At 48.8% G+C, this 18,493-nt stretch overlaps 1 protein-coding gene across 1 annotated transcript; it reads right to left on the bottom strand.

The window, feature by feature from the left end:
• Positions 1 to 3,743: 3,743 nt before the first annotated feature.
• Positions 3,744 to 6,121, bottom strand: LOC119305885 (serine carboxypeptidase-like 34). The gene is made up of 10 exons (XM_037582287.1): positions 5,827 to 6,121; positions 5,628 to 5,718; positions 5,406 to 5,501; positions 5,221 to 5,285; positions 5,042 to 5,130; positions 4,671 to 4,949; positions 4,445 to 4,581; positions 4,263 to 4,358; positions 4,058 to 4,163; positions 3,744 to 3,893 (listed from the first exon to the last, which is right to left on the bottom strand). The coding sequence occupies exons 1-10, from the start codon at positions 6,008 to 6,010 to the stop codon at positions 3,744 to 3,746; spliced, it is 1,293 nt and encodes a 430-aa protein (XP_037438184.1). The 5' UTR covers positions 6,011 to 6,121.
• Between the last annotated feature and the right edge of the window lie 12,372 nt (positions 6,122 to 18,493).

Genomic DNA, 18,493 nt, shown 5'->3' on the forward strand with positions numbered 1-18,493 from the left:
GTACTCAAAACGTGCGACCAATAATGTTCGTATTGAACTACGGTCACATCTATTTAGGAAATATGGTAAGATTTTTACTATAAGTACTCAGTGCATCTTTTGCATACATTATTTTTTAAGCTAAACTTCATTGCTAAGTATGTTACTATACGATGTTCTTCAACAGAGACTCACGCTGAATGTTGTGCCTCATTGGATCGAGACTAAAGGTCACATGAGAATTGTTAGCTTACGGCCAAGATATCCTATAATGCACTTTAGTGCATTCAGGATTTTTAATAGCGAGGAATGCTTAATAGTGAAAGACCGGAGCAAAATTGTGAACGATCGCAGAAAAATACTAGGGGGCAGCAATCAGAAGCTCATCCCACGATTAGGAGACAGGTTCATCTACATGCTCCAACTTGATGAAGCAGGAGTGTTATACATGTTTTATGTTATTTTACCCGAGAGAGAGCAGTAGGAGTGATTAGCTAGCTAGAAATGAGTTTAAAGATGATGATGTGCTACACTATGACTATGATGATTAAATAGCTAGTGTTGGTGGTAATGACTATGATGATTATTATTAGTTAGTGTTGGTAGTGATTAGATAGCTACCGCAGCTAGTGTTGGTGGTGATTAGCTAGCTAGAATGAGTTTGAAGATGATGATGTGCTACACTATGACTATGATGATTAAATAACTATTATTGATGTTATGATTATGATGATGATTAAATAGCTTGTGCTGGCGAATTAGATTTAAGTGGAGGCAACATGTGGTGCACATCGAAAGTACTACTAGTCTAAACTAGATCAAGTTTGGATTAGTAGTATACTTTTGACATGCACCACATATTGCCTCCACTTGAACCTAATCCACCTTCATTTGATACACTATTACGGACATAATGATATAAACCCCATAACTGATATTGTAACAATATATTTGTATAACGGTGTATAAATACACTCAAAATAAAAAAAATAAAAAAGAATACTAGTAGCGATGGATAGTAAACACACTGCCACTAGCTAGATTAGCAGTAGCGTGAGAGGGAACACACGTTGCAGCTATTTGTCCTAACAGTAGCGCGTGTAAGCATGCGTTACTGCTAAGTAATAGTTGTAGCGCTTTATTAGTAGCGCGGTCTCCCGTGCTACTAGTGGGCACAAAACCCGCGCTACTACTAGGGTTTTCCCTAGTAGTGGGACCAACGCACCAGAACAGCAACCGTCGCCGAAGAAGAGAAGTATAGATCGGAGGGATCTAACATGTAGACACACGAACACAGATCAATAAAGACCAGATCCACATGGATCCATCGAAGACAAACGTCGGCCGAATCCCACGAGATCGGTCGGAGACAAACCTCCACACGCCCTTCGAAGATGTTAGAAATACAACTGGAATGGGTCTAGACGAGGAGGACTTTATTCCATCTACAAAGAGCCGCCGCCGCCTCGCATTTCTGAGCAGGACACAAACACTAGCAAAACAATTTTTTTTTTCAAAAAACGAAGGCAAGAGCCGGGATGCACAGCGTCTCCATGTTCCTAAGACCATAGAAAACGAGGTAGACCGGCGACAGCGCCGATGGAAGGCAGGAGAAACCCTAGCACGCTTGATGCAGGGTACGAGCGGCCGCTGGAATTACATACTGTGTTGTATCATATGCTAATGGTTTGTTGATAAGTAGAAATTTGTTGGTGCATATCTTTTGTTTTGCATGCATATATTTCTTTTTGTTTTGCATTCACATGTTTTTTTTTGAAACAAGGTAAAAGACTTGCCATTTTTATTTAATAAGAAGAGGTTTCAGAACAGACATCGCCAAGCGGCGGAAAAGCAAAACAATTACTCTCGCGGCATTACATTACGCAAATGCTTAGCGCCTGCAACGGCCCAAATCGAAACTTCCTCTTTGATGCGTCGCATGACAATCGCCACCGGCGCCGCTTTGCTCCTGAAGATACGAGCATTCCTTTCATTCCATATCTCCCATCCCACAAGAAGTAACAGGGAAGATAGGTCCTTCGTCGGGAGTGTATTATCAGAGAGAACCGCATCCCACCAAGATTTCACCGAATCGAACAAGAGCCGTGGGGATAGCAAGCCCAAGCCATGAGAAGACCGCATTCCAAATCCGAACAGAGAAACGACACTTGAAGATCAGGTGTGCTGCAGATTCTTGCACCTGACTGCAGAGTGGGCATTTGTCACAATTTGGCCATCCTCTCCTCTGAAACCTATCAGCCGTCCAAACTTTGTTGTGGATAACGAGCCACGCGAAAAATTTGCATTTGGGGGGAGCCCACGCCTTCCAAACCGCAGCAGCCAAACTTGAGAGTGAGAGGTCATGAAACTGCGCCAAATAAGCAGACTTTGCAGAGTACTGCCCATCATTGGTTGACTTCCACAATATGGAGTCCTGGACACCCGGCTGAATGGCCACAGTCGCTAGCTTCTCCCAAAGGGCCAAGAATTGTTGAAGGTGTTCTAGAGTGAGGCTAGCGTCAATGTTGATTTGTGCTATCCAGTGCCCATCCCTTAAGGCCGTGGCGACCGTAACACCTTTCTTGCATGAAATATCGAAAATCTTTGGCGCAATATCTTTGGGCCTAACGCCCTGAAGCCAAGAAGATTCCCAGAAGGAAGCCTTCTGTCCATCGCCGATCTTGACCTCAGTCAAGACCGCGAAAAGGTCGCGGTCAGAAGTCGTGCAAGGCGTCCCCAATCCACACCACGCGGTGTTACGAGGTGTTGCGGTGTATTTTCTTTGTTCGACCTCTAAAATCACGAATTAAGTGAAATCGGTCGGCCGGCGTGAGAGGCAGCCAGTTCGCCCCCACAGCCGCCTCGCGGTAGTACATACGTGCAGCATTCGTGATCTGTCTTCAGTCTGAACCGTTGATTTTCCCACCATGGCTGTAGCCATGTGAGACGACTGGCCCCGTGCACCTGGCCTGCTGACCGGAGCCCAAATGCGGCAGGCAGGCGGCCGATCAGAGATCAGAAGCATGATTGCACGGGAGAAGGGGAACAACCTGGAACAGGGGCTCATTCAACACTCCGGCGCGGTTCTCGCCCCGCGCCGATCCATCAACGCTCGTCTCTCTCCCCTCCCTCGCGCACCTCGGCCACGGTAGATTGATATGGTAAAGCCGTAGCCGCCGACACCCCAGAAATCACGTCAGAATTCACTTCATTTCGTTTCACATGGCATCGTGTTCGTTCGTGAGCACAATCCCCTGCGCTCTGCCTGTCTCTGCCGTCGCCCGGAACAAGGAAAAAAGCGATCGGTGCATGCATGGCAACGCCATGGCAAATGGCATGCTGCTGCGCGTGAAACTTTTCGGCTGTTCTTTTGCCTCCCCCTTGGCAGGTAAGAGTAACGCCACATGATTCTGGCCGATGGCATCATGGATTGGATGCAGAATCACTTGTACTGCACGATCCTATCCTAGCCGTTGTGCCAATCACGTTGGAATTAATGTTTAGAACGGTGGATGGGTTTATTGATCTCGGTTTCGCATGCCCGCATCATCATATGCATAGCCAGTAAACACCATCCAGCCTCTGATCTTGGCAACAAAATCCACAATGAAATCCAATCTAGCTAGGCCTGCTCGATTAGAAACTACAGGCAGCGTAGAGAGCAGAGGAAGCTAGTAACACAACCATGAAATCAACCATGCACGTCGATCCAGGTCTTATTGAGGAAACGTGCAACTCGTGGGGTATTTTTCTCTGGATCTGGACTAGAAGGGCTTTGAGGGGAGGTTGCGGTTGGCGAGGAAGTGCTCCAAGAGCTCCAGCGCCTGCTCGGGCCGCGAGGTTGGCACCATGTGCCCGGCGCCTCTCACCGTGACAAATGTCAGGCCATCGTACACCACACTCCATCCACCAACCTGCAACCAACAAATGCATAAGAACAAGAACGTCGCACGATGTAACGTGTGAGATAGTGTCATAAGATCTGATCAGACTAATTACCAACCAATTGGAGGCTACTGGTTGATGGAATTGTCCTGTTATTTTGTTCAGTTATCCAATTAATTAATCAATACAGTACCTGCTTGTGACTGAACCATGGCGACCAGTCCTCTTTGATGGGCAGGCCGAGCTTCTTCAGCGTGTACCTCGTCGACGTCGTAGGGATCCTTCCATCCGTGTCGCCGCTGCTCAGCCGAAAGAGCAACGGAAAATGACACTTAAGTATTTATTTCCACCTGAACTTGTATAGACGAAGACAAAACGCAAAGGGTCAGCTGCTCTACCTGAAAATCCATATGCGGAGCCCCTCCTGCGCGAGCTTCTTGACGATCGGAAGCACCGTCTTGTCAGAATCGTGCCACAAAACGTTGATAGAGTCACTGCAAACAAGCAGAACAATATTCAGCTCAGCCACCAAGACGACATGATTCCGAGTTCCAAGCATTTCAGCTAGGAGAAAAATTACCGGCAAAGAGAGTAGGGGTAGGGCACGCCCGTGGTGTTGGCGTGCAGAGCCCTCTGCACGTCCTCTCGGTTCAGATACTCCGTGGCGTACGTCTGCGTGCACGGATCGTGGCCCATCGGTATCCTGAGAAGATCAAACTGTTCTTTGTGCATGAGCAGATTAATCACACGGAGGTGAAAATGGCTGAAGCTCTTTACGCGGAGGCCAAGGAGGACGCTTTGCTTACACGGCTGGTGGTCGGTCCGATCTGCGGCGACAAGGAGGTGTTGAAGTCCGGGTACCCGCGCTCGCAGTTGGGGGCGTAGAGGCTGTAGATGTCGATGAGGTCGTGGAGGACGTTGAACTCGCCCAGGGCCACCTCGCACTCGCGAGACAGGATCTCCGCGCTGAAGTTGCAGGACCTGAGGTAGGTCGCGTAGAGCGTGTCCGAGATGACGGCGTGGTGCCACGACGAGTCGACGATCCCCTGCAAGTCTGTGTCCCCATCCATGTACGCGTTCCCGATCTGAAAATAAAAACATGATCAATGCTAGTGATCTTTACTTCATTTGACATTGCGATGGTGAAATGGTAGCTTATAGCTTCATTCAGGTATACCAGGATGCCTTTGAAGTTTATGTAGTTTCCTCTGGAGGCTTTCTTGTTCTCGTCCACGATGATATTGGCTAGTTGGGGAATGTAATGTCCTAGCGATCGAGCGGCAGGAAAATTAGAATCTATTGTAAGTACTAGTATAGAACAATCTACTCCTATTGTCTATGAATACGGTGACACACCTGCATAGCTCTCTCCAGCTATGTAGAACTCTTTCATTTTGTGCTGGGGGAACCTCTGAAACCACCTGACGAGGAAAGCGTATGAACCGTGTGCTGCAAAGGATGAATGGAATTGTCATGTTATCTTGGGAACAAATTCCTTGACTGTTTGGATAGAAGAGGAAACATGTATCTGTGTTGCATACCTGTGGAATTGTCTCCCGGTGGATCTATTTCGAAAGATGTGTTCGTGTATGAAAATCCAACACCCGCTGGAGAGTCCAGGAAAAGCAGGTTGGCAGCTGAAAGTTCACCAGACAGTAAGCTATACATGCTTCCATTGCTATGGCAAATACGTATAAGCCTATTATGATCACTGCATATGGCATGTTAGTCTTAGTTTGCACTTGCCTTGGTTCCAGGCATACGGATTGAGCTCAAGCTCAGGCACATCTTTCTTCACAAGAAATGGCCCGAGCTCCTGCGCCTGACCAAACCCAACGGAAGAACACCCAGGTCCTGCAAATTTTGCAAAAACACACGATATACAGCTACATTACATGTACATCTTTCACCCACAAAGTTTTCTGAAGCTTCAAGTTAAAATTCAGTAAATCAGTTAGCAACCTCCATTTAACCATAGGACCAGTGGCTTCTCGTCAGGCTTCTCCATAGCCTCGAAGAACCAATAGAACAGTGCCTTGCCGAGTTGCTCATCGGTCGTGACATACCCTGAGTAGTGATTGAAGGCATATGAGTAGCTCGGCGCCCCCGGCAGTGACGCGACGCGGTCAAGCTCTTGCGCGGCCATCGTGGCTGCATCAAGGTTTGCTGTTGCACTTTCAGGCCGTGCTGCTGCTGCAGCTGCACAACAGAGTGCCAGTGCAACAGACACAAGTAGCAAGCAGGGTAAGGTGGAGACCTCCATGGTTTAAGGTTTGTTAGCTCGTTTTGCTTGGGGTTGTAGGGAAGTTAGGCATTGGAAAGGGTATTTATAGTACAGAACCTGTGTCTGTAGGGCAGAGACAAGTAGATCAAGTCCTTCGCCGGCTTGAGCATTTTCTCGTTGGTCTAGTTCTCCCCTCTTCAGAACCACGTACATGATTACTAAATGGTTCTTATTCAGCAACTTTTTTTACTGCTAAATTTTATTCAGCGACTTTAAAGATATGATTATCCACATATACTTACTTTTATTGATTGTTTCAGTTTAGAAAGCAGCGAAGGCTGTGATCGGTTTATTTTACCATGACTTTAGTGGGCGAAAGCCTTGCCTGAGCATTTCTTTTTTTTTTTCCGAAAAGGGGGTTTCCCCGGCCTCTGCATCTAGCGATGCATACGACCCTCTTTATTAACTAAATAGGTGTCCAAAAGGTTCGAAAGTCTCAAATCTGGAGATAAAAGGCAGCTCACACAGAGCGCAAAAGGCTAGAAACACATACTAGCCAAGAACAATGCGCCACAACCGGCTGGCTAGAATAAGACAGGTAAACTAATTTCCTATCCTATTACATGACCGCCATCCAAACCGGTTGAAGATATCCCGAGTTACCGTCTCCCATCGGATACACGCAGTAACCAAATGCTCCCTGGCCTGCATCGTAGTGAGTGGCGACCACGAACGGATCAGTGCCGTAGCTCGGAAAATAACCTGCAAAAAATGAACCCGTGATGATCTGTTAAACACCAAATCATTTCTGCAAAGCCAGATGGTCCACAACAAAGCGCTAACTCCAACCCGAATATGTCTTGCTAAATTAGTCTCAAACCCATTAAGCCAACTCCCAAATAGCGCATTAACAGTATTGGGTGGAGTGATATTGAAAGTAATGTGAACCGTGCGCCAAAGAACCTTGGCCAGCGGACAATCAAAAAAGAGATGCTTAATCGTCTCGTCCTGGTCACAGAAACTACACCTAGTAGGTCCTGTCCAATTACGCTTTAATAGGTTGTCCTTTGTTAGAATCACTTGTTTATGAACAAACCACATAAACACTTTTATTTTCAAAGGAACTTTGACATCCCAGACGTTCTTGGAAGTTGGAATGGAACTCACATTAATGACATCAATATACATTGACTTAACTGTAAATATTCCAGACCTAGTCAAACTCCAGCGTAATTCATCAGGTTGGTCAGAAAGTTGAACCTCCATCAGTCTCCTAACTAAATGGAGCCAAACCTCCCACCGAATGCCCGCAAGCGCTCGTCTAAAGTGAATATTAAGGGGGATAGACTGAAATACCGTCGCCACTGACACCTCACGTCGTTGAGCAATACAATATAAAGACGGATATTGAACGGCCAAGGGTGAATCGCCAAGCCAAGTATCCTCCCAGAAACGTGTAGTAACCCCGTCTCCAAGTACGACTCTAGTCCTATTAAAGAATAATTGTTTGACTTTCATTAGTCCTCTCCAGAAATGCGAGTCAGTCGGCCTAACCGTTACCTGAGACAAGGTTCTAGAATGAAGGTACTTGCTACGAAGGATCTGTGCCCACATGGCGTCAGTCCCAGAGGCAAGCTTCCAGAGCCACTTGCTGAGAAGGCATCTGTTCTTAACCTCAAGATTCTCAATACCAAGCCCTCCTTGGTCTTTCGGTCGACAGATAATATCCCATTTAGCAAGCCTGTATTTTCTTTTAAGTTCATCACCCTGCCAGAAGAAACGTGATCTATAGAAGTCCAGTCTTTTCCTCACACCCACTGGGACCTCAAAGAACGATAAGAGAAACATAGGCATACTCGTGAGCACCGAGTTAATCAAGATTAGTCGGCCTCCGTATGACATGAGTTTACCCTTCCAGCAACTCAGTTTCTTCTCAAATCGGTCCTCAATACACTTCCACTCTCTGTTTGTCAGCCTTCGATGGTGAATGGGAATACCAAGATAAGAGAATGGCAAGCTCCCCAACTCACATCCAAACAATTGTCTATAAGACTCCTGTTCGCCATTAGCTCTACCAAAGCAGAACAGCTCGCTCTTATGAAAGTTAATCTTTAACCCAGATAATTGTTCGAATAGGCATAACAACAGCTTCATATTTCTCGCCTTGGCCAAATCGTGCTCCATAAAGATGATTGTATCATCTGCGTATTGAAGGATGGATACACCTCCATCAACAAGATGAGGAACCAAACCACCCACTTGACCATTGTCCTTAGCCCTTCCTATCAAGATTGCTAACATATCCACCACAATGTTAAACAGGATAGGGGACATTGGATCTCCTTGCCTGAGGCCTTTATGAGTCTGCAAATAATGACCTATATCGTCATTCACTCTAATTCCCACACTTCCTTTTTGCGTAAATGATTCGACTTGCCGGCGCCATGCCTCGTCGAAACCTTTCATACGCAGAGCCTGTTGGAGAAACGGCTACTTGACCTTATCATACGCTTTTTCGAAATCCACCTTAAAAATTACCCCATCTAATTTTTTGGAGTGAATTTCATGGAGCGTTTCATGGAGGACAACCACCCCTTCAAGGATGTTTCTGTCCGGCATGAAAGCAGTTTGGGATTGTTGCACCACAGAATACGCAATCTGTGAGAGCCTAATGGTCCCGACTTTGGTAAAGATTTTGAAACTCACATTGAGAAGGCAAATCGGCCTGAACTGCTCAATCCTCACAGCCTCCGATTTCTTAGGGAGCAATGTAATAGTTCCAAAATTCAATTTAAATAATTGAAGCTGTCCAGAGAAAAGATCGTGAAACATAGGTAACAGGTCCCCCTTAATAAAATGCCAGCACTTTTTATAGAACTCGGCCGGGAACCCATCCGGTCCGGGAGCCTTATTGTTTTTCATTTGTGCAATCGCATCAAAAACCTCCTTCTCCGAGAACGGGGCAAGTAGGATATCATTGTCGGCATTGGACAGTTGAGGTACATCCTCAGTCCTGGACTCATCGAGTGTTACACAGTTAACCTCCGGTGGTCCAAAAAGCTGCCTATAATATTCGGTAATATAAGTTTTGAGATTATCCTGCCCGACGATCGTACCCTCATCCTGCTCTAGTTGAAAAATCCGCTTCTTTCTGTGCTTTCCATTAGCAATCAGATGAAACAATTGAGTATTGGCATCCCCTTGGACTACTTTCCGAACCTTAGCTCGCAACGCCCACTTCAACTCTTCTTCCCGTAGAAGTTCTTTCAACCTCTTCTCCGCCTCTGTTTTAGCCTGGCACTCAGCCGACATAAGAATCGCGGACTCAGCCTTTATGTCCAGGGCTTGTATTAGATCAAGTAGCCTATCCTTCTCGATCTTGTAGACCCCGCTGAGATGCTTAGCCCATCCCCGTAGGAAACTTCTCAAATGCCTAATTTTGTTCTGCCAACGCTCAACCGCTGTCCTACCCCCTACTCCCTTAACCCATTCCCTGGCAATAAGGTCCATAAACCCCTCACGTTCAAACCAGGCCATCTCAAATGAGAAAGTGTTTTTGTTTCCCACATGGTTCGGCTCCCCAGAGTCGACGAACAGTGGTGTGTGATCAGATATTCCTCGTGAGAGGGCCTGGACCGTAACCAGAGGGAACTTCTGTTCCCACTCCACACTCGCGAGGACTCGATCAAGCTTTTCATAGGTCGGGATAGGCAGTGCATTGGCCCAGGTAAACTTTCTACCGGAAAGCTCTATCTCCCTCAGATCTAGGCTCTCGATAATGGTATTGAACATAAACGCCCATCTGCCGTCAAAGTTGTCATTGTTCTTCTCCTCTCTCCTCCGGATGATGTTGAAATCTCCCCCAACTAACATCGGTAGCTGCTCGGACCCGCAAATTCGAACTAGATCCACCAAAAAATCCGGTTTAAGCTCCGGCTGTGCGGCACCATACACCGACACCAAGGCCCAATTGAAACCATCCACCTTGGACCTAACCCGAAACTTAACCGCAAAGTCACCCATCACTACACTCCGGACCTCAAGGGAATCGCATCTCACTCCTAGCAAGATTCCGCCCGAACGTCCTCGCGGAGGTAGGCAATGCCAGTCAAAATCCACACCACCCACAAGAGAGGAAAGAAACTGAGGAGCAAAATTATCTCTACCAGTCTCAGAAAGAGCGATAAAATCTAATCGATGCTCCAAAGATGCCTCCGCAAGAAATCTTCTTTTAGCCAAGTCCTTCAGACCTCTGCTATTCCAAAAGATTCCTTTCATGGGTCATCATGAAATTTCTTGGCCGTATGGATCCTAGCACTCCTACGTACCGCGGAAACGGGATACACCTTCCGCTTCCACTTACGTTTTGGTTTATCATTACCCACCATCCGGTCCTCAGAACCGGTCTCCGGTGGTTGATTCGCAAGAACTTCAACACTAACCTCCTCCTCATCCGACTCATTAGTGGCAGGATCAAGGTCTGCACACCAATTATCAAGCACTCTCACCCCCAATGCATTTATCTCAACATCGTTCATAGGTTTCACTGCCGCTATGTTACGAATGGTTTCTAAGGCGCGCTCCGCCTCTAGATCAAGAAGATCATTAACCGAATTGCTAATTTCAGAATTAGTATTCCCTAACGAAACCCCTATTTGGTTTGCATTATTAATAATCTCCTCCGAAGAAAAATGCATAATAGAATTGGAAATGTTGACTGACATACCCGTAGTGACCTCAACGTCACGAAGCTTGGCCGCCCTCATAGCGCACCTCTGCTGCATGTCATCAACCTCAGGGATATCCTGGAGACGAGAGCTCATCCGTCTTCCCTCAGAGACCGGGTCCGGAATGCCACCAAAAGTAATAACCTCCTCACGAGTAGCTCCACTCGTAGAAAGCCACGCCGGGGGGCTCCCAGGCCGGATAGCGGGAGAAGGCTGTGCCTGGGCCTCCTGCCCGAGCACTCCTTCCGCTCCAATCGTCACGCAAACGGGAGAGACCATCCCAGTAGGTGAGGACGCGATATGGCCCGGTGCCACCTGCCCTGGGCTCCCGCGCGGCGTCACGGCTGAGCATTTCTTTCTTACAAAAACAACAGAGTACAAAGCCACATATTTGCAAGAAGGTAGGGGCTTTGAGAAGAGCTAACGATAAATTTATCAGTCTTGCTAAGTCTCAATCGACCGAGACTTTGTTAAGTCTCCGTCGATGCTATATCCGTGAGATCTTACATTGAGATCCGTATAAAATTTTCTTTTTTATTTTACCTTTTCCTCCCTTGCATGTTATGTTACTTAAGTAAGACTTGCTTAAATCTCAGTTATACGGTGCGGGCTAGATGAGAGAAATTTGAGCATCTTCTTGCTTTGTTGAGAGAGCAAGAGCATTCTAGTTTCTTCATAACTGAAAAGCATATCGTTTCAAAAAACAGTTGTGAGTTACGCACAATTAAAATGACTGAGCTGGGGCTATTGCAAAAGTATGCAAACAAACAAGAATCACCATAAGCATCAAAGGGGGCATATTTTCCGTTATCGCAGGGTATCGTTCACTGGAAAAGGCTCCACACTGAAAACGACACTATATAATACACGGAAAAAACTTAATACGTGACATGATCAAGGATGTAATGGATACGATAGCAGTGAGACGTCACATCAGAATCATTCAACTCACCAGAAATGCTGATCTCAGAGTGAAGAGGACATAATGATGCTAATAATTCTGTATTCAGTTTCTTATTTAACAGATTACCAGATAAATATTATAACTAGCTTAATAAGAATAGGCAATGTCCTCCGTAGAAATGATTCATATCAAAAATCTGGGATGTTCTTTCATTACAAACGAATCACGTGCAAAAAGCAAATTTGCTATGTTTTATACTAGGCTCATATTAGCCGACAAAAACAAAATACTAGGCTCATACTTTTTTCGAAATGAAGGCAAAGATTTGCCTCATCAATTAATTAAGCAGAAGAGAACTGCCAGTTAATTAACAGAAACCGAGCAAAAACCGATACAAACCCACCATATATGGACTACTCCCAGAGCATGTGCTAGAGTACGTAATGGGCCTAATGGACCCATTAGTTTTAGGGTTAATTAGAGATAAGGGTCGTTTGTTTTAGGGTCAAGTAAGCCTTGCTTGGAAGTCAAGTAAACCTTTCTATATAAAGAGAGGAGATGTATCAATCTAATCAAGCAAGAATCAAGAAGGAAATCCCTTCCCTCTTGTCCGGCCGTGGGCAAAAAGGCCCCCGGCCGGCCCTCTCGTGCCCTCCTTCTAGCAGCGCCATAACAATTTGGTATCAGGTAGCTCAGTTCCGATCATGTCTTCGCCGCCGCCCACCCCGTCGCTTCCGCTGCCGACCATCACCACCACGTCGCTAGCCATCTACACCGCGCCGCTGCCCTCCCCGTCCGCGCCGCTGGTCGTATCCTCCGGCGCCGCCACCGCCCAGATGCCTGCGCCCTCCACCGCACCACCGACCGCCGCCTACACCCCAGAGGAGATCACCGGGGTCCTCAACGACCTCGTCACAGCCGCCCAGGGGATCCAGTTGTACGTGGCCAGCCCCTACGAGCCGCCGTCGCCCCTGCCGCGACCGTCGCCACCGGCCCTGCCGTGGTACTTGCCGCATCCAGGGGCCTCCGCAGCGTTCACTTGGACGCTGCAGCCCCAGCTGCAGCTGCCGCCGCCGCCCCGCAATGGCCGCCGTGGCCGGCGCCTGCTCCCGCCGCGCCTCTAGCACGCATCGCCGCCCCTGCGCCGCCGTGGCTGTCGTGGCAGCCGCCGCACCAGGCGGCCTTTGCCGCGCTCGCCGGGCCACTACAGCGGCCCTCCATCGCCATCACCGCCCTGCCCTGGCTGCCATGGCAGCCGCCGCTCCTGGCGGCCTCCGCCGCGCCTGGCGCTTCGCCGCAGCAGCCGCTGCAGCTACAACAGCCACCGCCGGTCAGCTCCGGCCCCGCATCGACCGCGCTGGCGGGAGTCCCGCTTCAACAAGTCCAGTCCCCGTCGTCGACGTCACCACTTCCGTCTTGGATCGCTACCCGCCACGTGTCGGCGGCGGTGAGGCTGCAGGCTGCTGTGCGCGGCCTCCTACCGCGTCGGCGTGTGCGGGAGATGCGTGGTCTGCAGCTACCGCTCCTCCAAGTTGCCCTTTGTTGCGCAAAGGACCTCGATCTCATCCGCTGCGTCGGGGATCTTGGGCATGCGGTTTCCCCCACGGGCGACGGGCATGCTGTTTTCCCTGCGGGCAGAGACCTCAAAGTCTGCGACATTGGCAGTTGGGGGGGGGGCGCACCCCTCCTCGTCATTCTCCATCGCAAGCCCTCCACTCTTACCTGGGCGGTGCAAGCCAACAACCGTTCGACAGGGAGAAGGCATGGTGTCACCGACAGCAGCGCACCGCGTAGCACCACTGCATTCCGCCACCGGCCGCCACGAGGGCGCCTCTGTTGGTCACTCTTGCGACCACTTCCAGGTGGTCATACACATGCACTCCTTTTGTACAGGTGGTGTCCATGGGATCCAGGTGGCTGTACACGTGCACGTCCGACGTGCGGATGGTGTCCACTTTTTGTTAAGGGGTCCAAAGCATTCCAGTCCATTTCAGGTTGAGAATAATAAAACAAGTCGAGATGTAAAAGGCTTGTTTTTAGGTGTTAGGTTTGTGTTGTGTCGAGTCATGGTTATAAGTTGGTTAGGCTGCAGCTCGAGGACAAGCTGCATGTCCAGGTGGGGTGTAGTGCTAGAGTACGTAATGGGCCCAATGGGCCCATTAGTTTTAGGGTTAATTAGAGATAAGGGTCGCTTGCTTAGGGGTTAAGTAAGCCTTGCTTGGGAGTCAAGTAAACCTCTCTATATAAAGAGAGGAGATGTATCAATCTAATCAAGCAAGAATTAAGAAGGAGATCCCTTCCCTCTTGCCCGGCCGTGGGCAAAAAGACCCCCGATCGGCCCTCTCACGCCCTTCTTCTAGTAGCGCCATAACAGCATGCAACTCCATAAGTCCACAACCAGCCCGACAATCAAACCCAACACGCAATGACCACCAACCCCCATACTGCTACATCGCAAAGAAACCCACGACGGGAGTACATCGGCTGAAGACCACAAGCACCATCAAATCCATGGAGACAAGCCAGGACATAATTAAGGACAACCCAACAGACTAATGATCATCCATCAAGCAGTTGCAGACGTCTTCCTGTGGCCTCACTCTTATTTCTTTGCTCCTGAGAGCCTCCTCCATAATCGTCTTGCTAGATCCAAGGCTAGACGCCTTCACACGTGCGAGCAAGATGTGAAGCTCTATCTGGAAGAGACTCTCATCGCCTTGTCACGCACAGACACCACCTGTCCAACGGCCACGTGTGAGTCGGCGACCACAACGTTGAAACCTCCACGATCCACAAAGGCGAGCGGCTGGCTGGGCGCCAATATACCGACCGCCTCAATATCATCAGCCACATGTACCACTGACATGACAGACTCAGGCGCATCTAGTTGCTCACATGGCATATGTGAATCATGTCCCTCATACGAGGTCGTTGGCGAGTCGGCCTCCATATGCTCCACAGACAGAGGCGAAGCATGCAGGTCTCACACATAGCCGTTGAAACTCGGGCATGATCTAAAGCACAAGGGCGACGACCACGACAATGACCTCTCCCTCAGCAGTAGACTGCACAGGCGGCAAGGCAAACAATGATGAAGAACTGACCCCAACACGAGGGGAGAAACAACAGAAGAGCTCTGTCTCCTTTTCTTCTGTGGAACCGACAAGGGAAACACCAGGAGGACACGATGTGGGAGTAGTCAGCAACATAGCCCGCATAAGGGAGATCTTGCCCAAGACAGCCTCCGCCCGCTCCAGAAAGCTCCAAACACGCGCCAACAAGCCTTGCAACAACTTGGACTGATCTGGCATAGCAGACTGTAGCTCCACATCAGACATGGCAGTCGAGCTAGCGATACTAGAGACAACAGATGTCCAAGACCCATGATGAAGCGCCTCAGAGGGAAGTGCGGACTTCATCGAACCTTCATAGAAAGCTGGAGCTTGAAGATGCTCGATGCCGAGGCGCGACATGACAAGGCATGCACGCTTGCGAGCTGAGTGGATGACAGGGGTTACGACACTCACGGGCATGATGACCGTTCTCCAAACAGCTGGAGCACCGAAGGGGATCTCTGCAAACAGCCACACTGTGCCTAGGAGCAAGGCATCTACTGTTGGGGAACGTAGCAGAAATTCAAAATTTTCTACGCATCACCAAGATTAATCTATGGAGAGACTAGCAACGAGAGAGAGAGGGAGTGCATCTTCATACCCTTGAAGATCGCTAAGAGGAAGCGTTACAAGAACGCGGTTGATGGAGTTGTACTCGCGGTGATTCAAATCGCGGAAGATCCGATCTAGCGTCGAACGGACGGTGCCTCCGCGTTCAACACACATACAGCCTGGAGACGTCTCCTCCTTCTTGATCCCGCAAGGGGAGAGGAGAAGTTGAGGGAGAACTCCGACAGCACGACGGCGTGGTGTTGGTGGAGCTCGTGGTTCTCCAGTAGGGCTTCGCCAAGCACTATGGAGTAGGAGGAAGAGTTGGAGGAGGGAGGGGCTGCGCCAAAAGCAAGGGTGTTGCATCCCTCCCACCCCCCTCTATTTATAGGGTGAAGGGGAGAGGGGGCCGGCCCCTCTAGATCCCATCTAGAGGGGGGCGGCAGCCACGAGGGGGAAACTGTTGGAAATATGCCCTAGAGGCAATAATAAAAGGATTATTATTATATTTCCTTGTTCATGATAATTGTCTTTATTCATGCTATAATTGTATTATTCGGAAATCGTAATACACGTGTGAATACATAGACCACAATATGTACCTAGTGAGCCTCTAGTTGACTAGCTCGTTGATCAATAGATAGTCATGGTTTCCTGACTATGGACATTGGATGTCATTGATAACGGGATCACATCATTAGGAGAATTATGTGATGGACAAGACCCAATCCTAAGCATAGCACAAGATCGTGTAGTTCATTTTGCTAGAGCTTTTCCAATGTCAAGTATCTTTTCCTTAGACCATGAGATTGTGTAACTCCCAGATACCGTAGGAGTGCTTTGGGTGTACCAAACATCACAACGTAACTGGGTGACTATAAAGGTGCACTACAAGTATCTCCAAAAGTGTCTGTTCGGTTGACACGGATCGAGACTGGGATTTGTCACTCCGTATGACGGAGAGGTATCTCTGGGCCCCCTCGGTAATGCATCATCATAATGAGCTCAAAGTGACCAAGTGTCTGGTCACGGGATCATGCATTACGATACGAGTAAAGTGACTTGCCGGTAACGAGACTGAACGAGGTATTGGGATACCGACGATCGAGTCTCGGGCAAGTAACGTACCGATTGACAAAGGGAATTGTATACAGGGTTGATTGAATCCTCGACATCATGGTTCATCCGATGAGATCATTGGGGATCATGTGGGAGCCAACATGGGTATCCAGATCCTGCTGTTGGTTATTGACCGGAGAGCCGTCTCAGTCATGTCTACGTGTCTCCCGAACCCGTAGGGTCTACACACTTAAGGTTCGGTGACGCTAGGGTTGTAGAGATATGAGTATGCAGCAAACCAAAAGTTGTTCGGAGTCCCGGATGAGATCCCAGACCTCACGAGGAGTTCCGGAATGGTTTGGAGGTAAAGAATTATATATAGGAAGTGCAGTTTTGGCCACCGGGAAAGTTTCGGGGGTCACCGGTATTGTACCGGGACCACCGGAAGGGTCCCGGGGGTCCACCGGGTGGGGCCACCTATCCCGGAGGGCCCCGTGGGCTGAAGTGGGGAGGGGACCAGCCCCTGGTGGGCTGGTGCGCCCCCCCTTGGGCCCCTCCTGCGCCTAGGGTTGGAAACCCTAGGGTGGGGGGGCGCCTCCACTTGCCTTGGGGGGCACTCCACCTCCCTGGCCGCCGCCCCCCTGGGGGATCTCATCTCCAGGGCCGGCGCCCCCCCTGGAGGCCTATATAAAGGAGGGGGGAGGGAGGGCAGCCGCACCCTGAAGTCTTGGCGCCTCCCTCTCCCCTGCTACACCTCTCCCTCTCGCAGAAGCTCGGCGAAGCTCTGCCGGAACTCTGCTGCATCCACCACCACGCCGTCGTGCTGCTGGATCTTCCTCAACCTCTCCCTCCTCCTTGCTGGATCAAGGTGCGGGAGACGTCATCCGCTCCGTACGTGTGTTGGACGCGGAGGTGCTGTCCGTTCGGCACTTGGTCATCGGTGATTTGGATCACGACGAGTACGACTCCCTCAACCCCGTTCTCTTGAACGCTTCCGCTCGCGATCTACAAAGGTATGTAGATGCACTCCTATCACTCGTTGCTAGATGAACTCATAGATGGATCTTGGTGAAACCATAGGAAATTTTTTATTTTCTGCAACGTTCCCCAACAGTGGCATCATGAGCTAGGTCTATGCGTAGTTCTCTATTGCACGAGTAGAACACAATTCTGTTGTGGGCGTAGATGTTGTCAACTTTCTTGCCGCTACTAGTCTTATTTTGCTTCAGCAGTATTGTGGGATGAAGCGGCCCGGACCGACCTTACACGTACGCTTACGTGAGACAAGTTCCACCGACTGACATGCACTAGTTGCATAAGGTGGCTAGCGGGTGTCTGTCTCTCCCACTTTAGTTGGAGCGGATTCGATGAAAAGGGTCCTTATGAAGGGTAAATAGAAGTTGACAAATCACGTTGTGGCTTTTTCGTAGGTAAGAAAACGTTCTTGCTAGAACCCTATTGCAGCCACGTAAAAGATGCAACAACAATTAGAGGACGTCTAACTTGTTTTTGCAGCAATTGCCTTGTGATGTGATATGGCCAAAAGTTGTGATGAGTGATGAATGATATATTGTGATGTGTGAGATCATGTTCTTGTAATAGGAATCACAACTTGCATGTCGATGAGTATGACAACCGGCAGGAGCCATAGGAGTTGTCTTAATTATTGTATGACCTGCGTGTCAAGGATTTAACGCCATGTAATTACTTTACTTTATTGCTAAACCGTTAGCCATAGTAGTAGAAGTAATAGTTGGGGAGCAACTTCATGGAGACACGATGATGGAGATCATGATGATGGAGATCATGGTGCCGTGCCGGTGACGAAGATGATCATGGAGCCCCGAAGATGGAGATCAAAGGAGATATATGATATTGGCCATATCATGTCACTATTATATAATTGCATGTGATGTTTATTATATTTATGCATCTTGTTTACTTAGAACGACGGTAGTAAATAAGATGATCCCTTATAATAATTTCAAGAAAGTGTTCCCCCTAACTGTGCGCCGTTGCTAAAGTTCGTCGTTTCGAAGCACCACGTGATGAT

This window comes from Triticum dicoccoides, chromosome 1B (genome assembly GCF_002162155.2).
Source record: "Triticum dicoccoides isolate Atlit2015 ecotype Zavitan chromosome 1B, WEW_v2.0, whole genome shotgun sequence".
NCBI lineage: Eukaryota > Viridiplantae > Streptophyta > Magnoliopsida > Poales > Poaceae > Triticum > Triticum dicoccoides.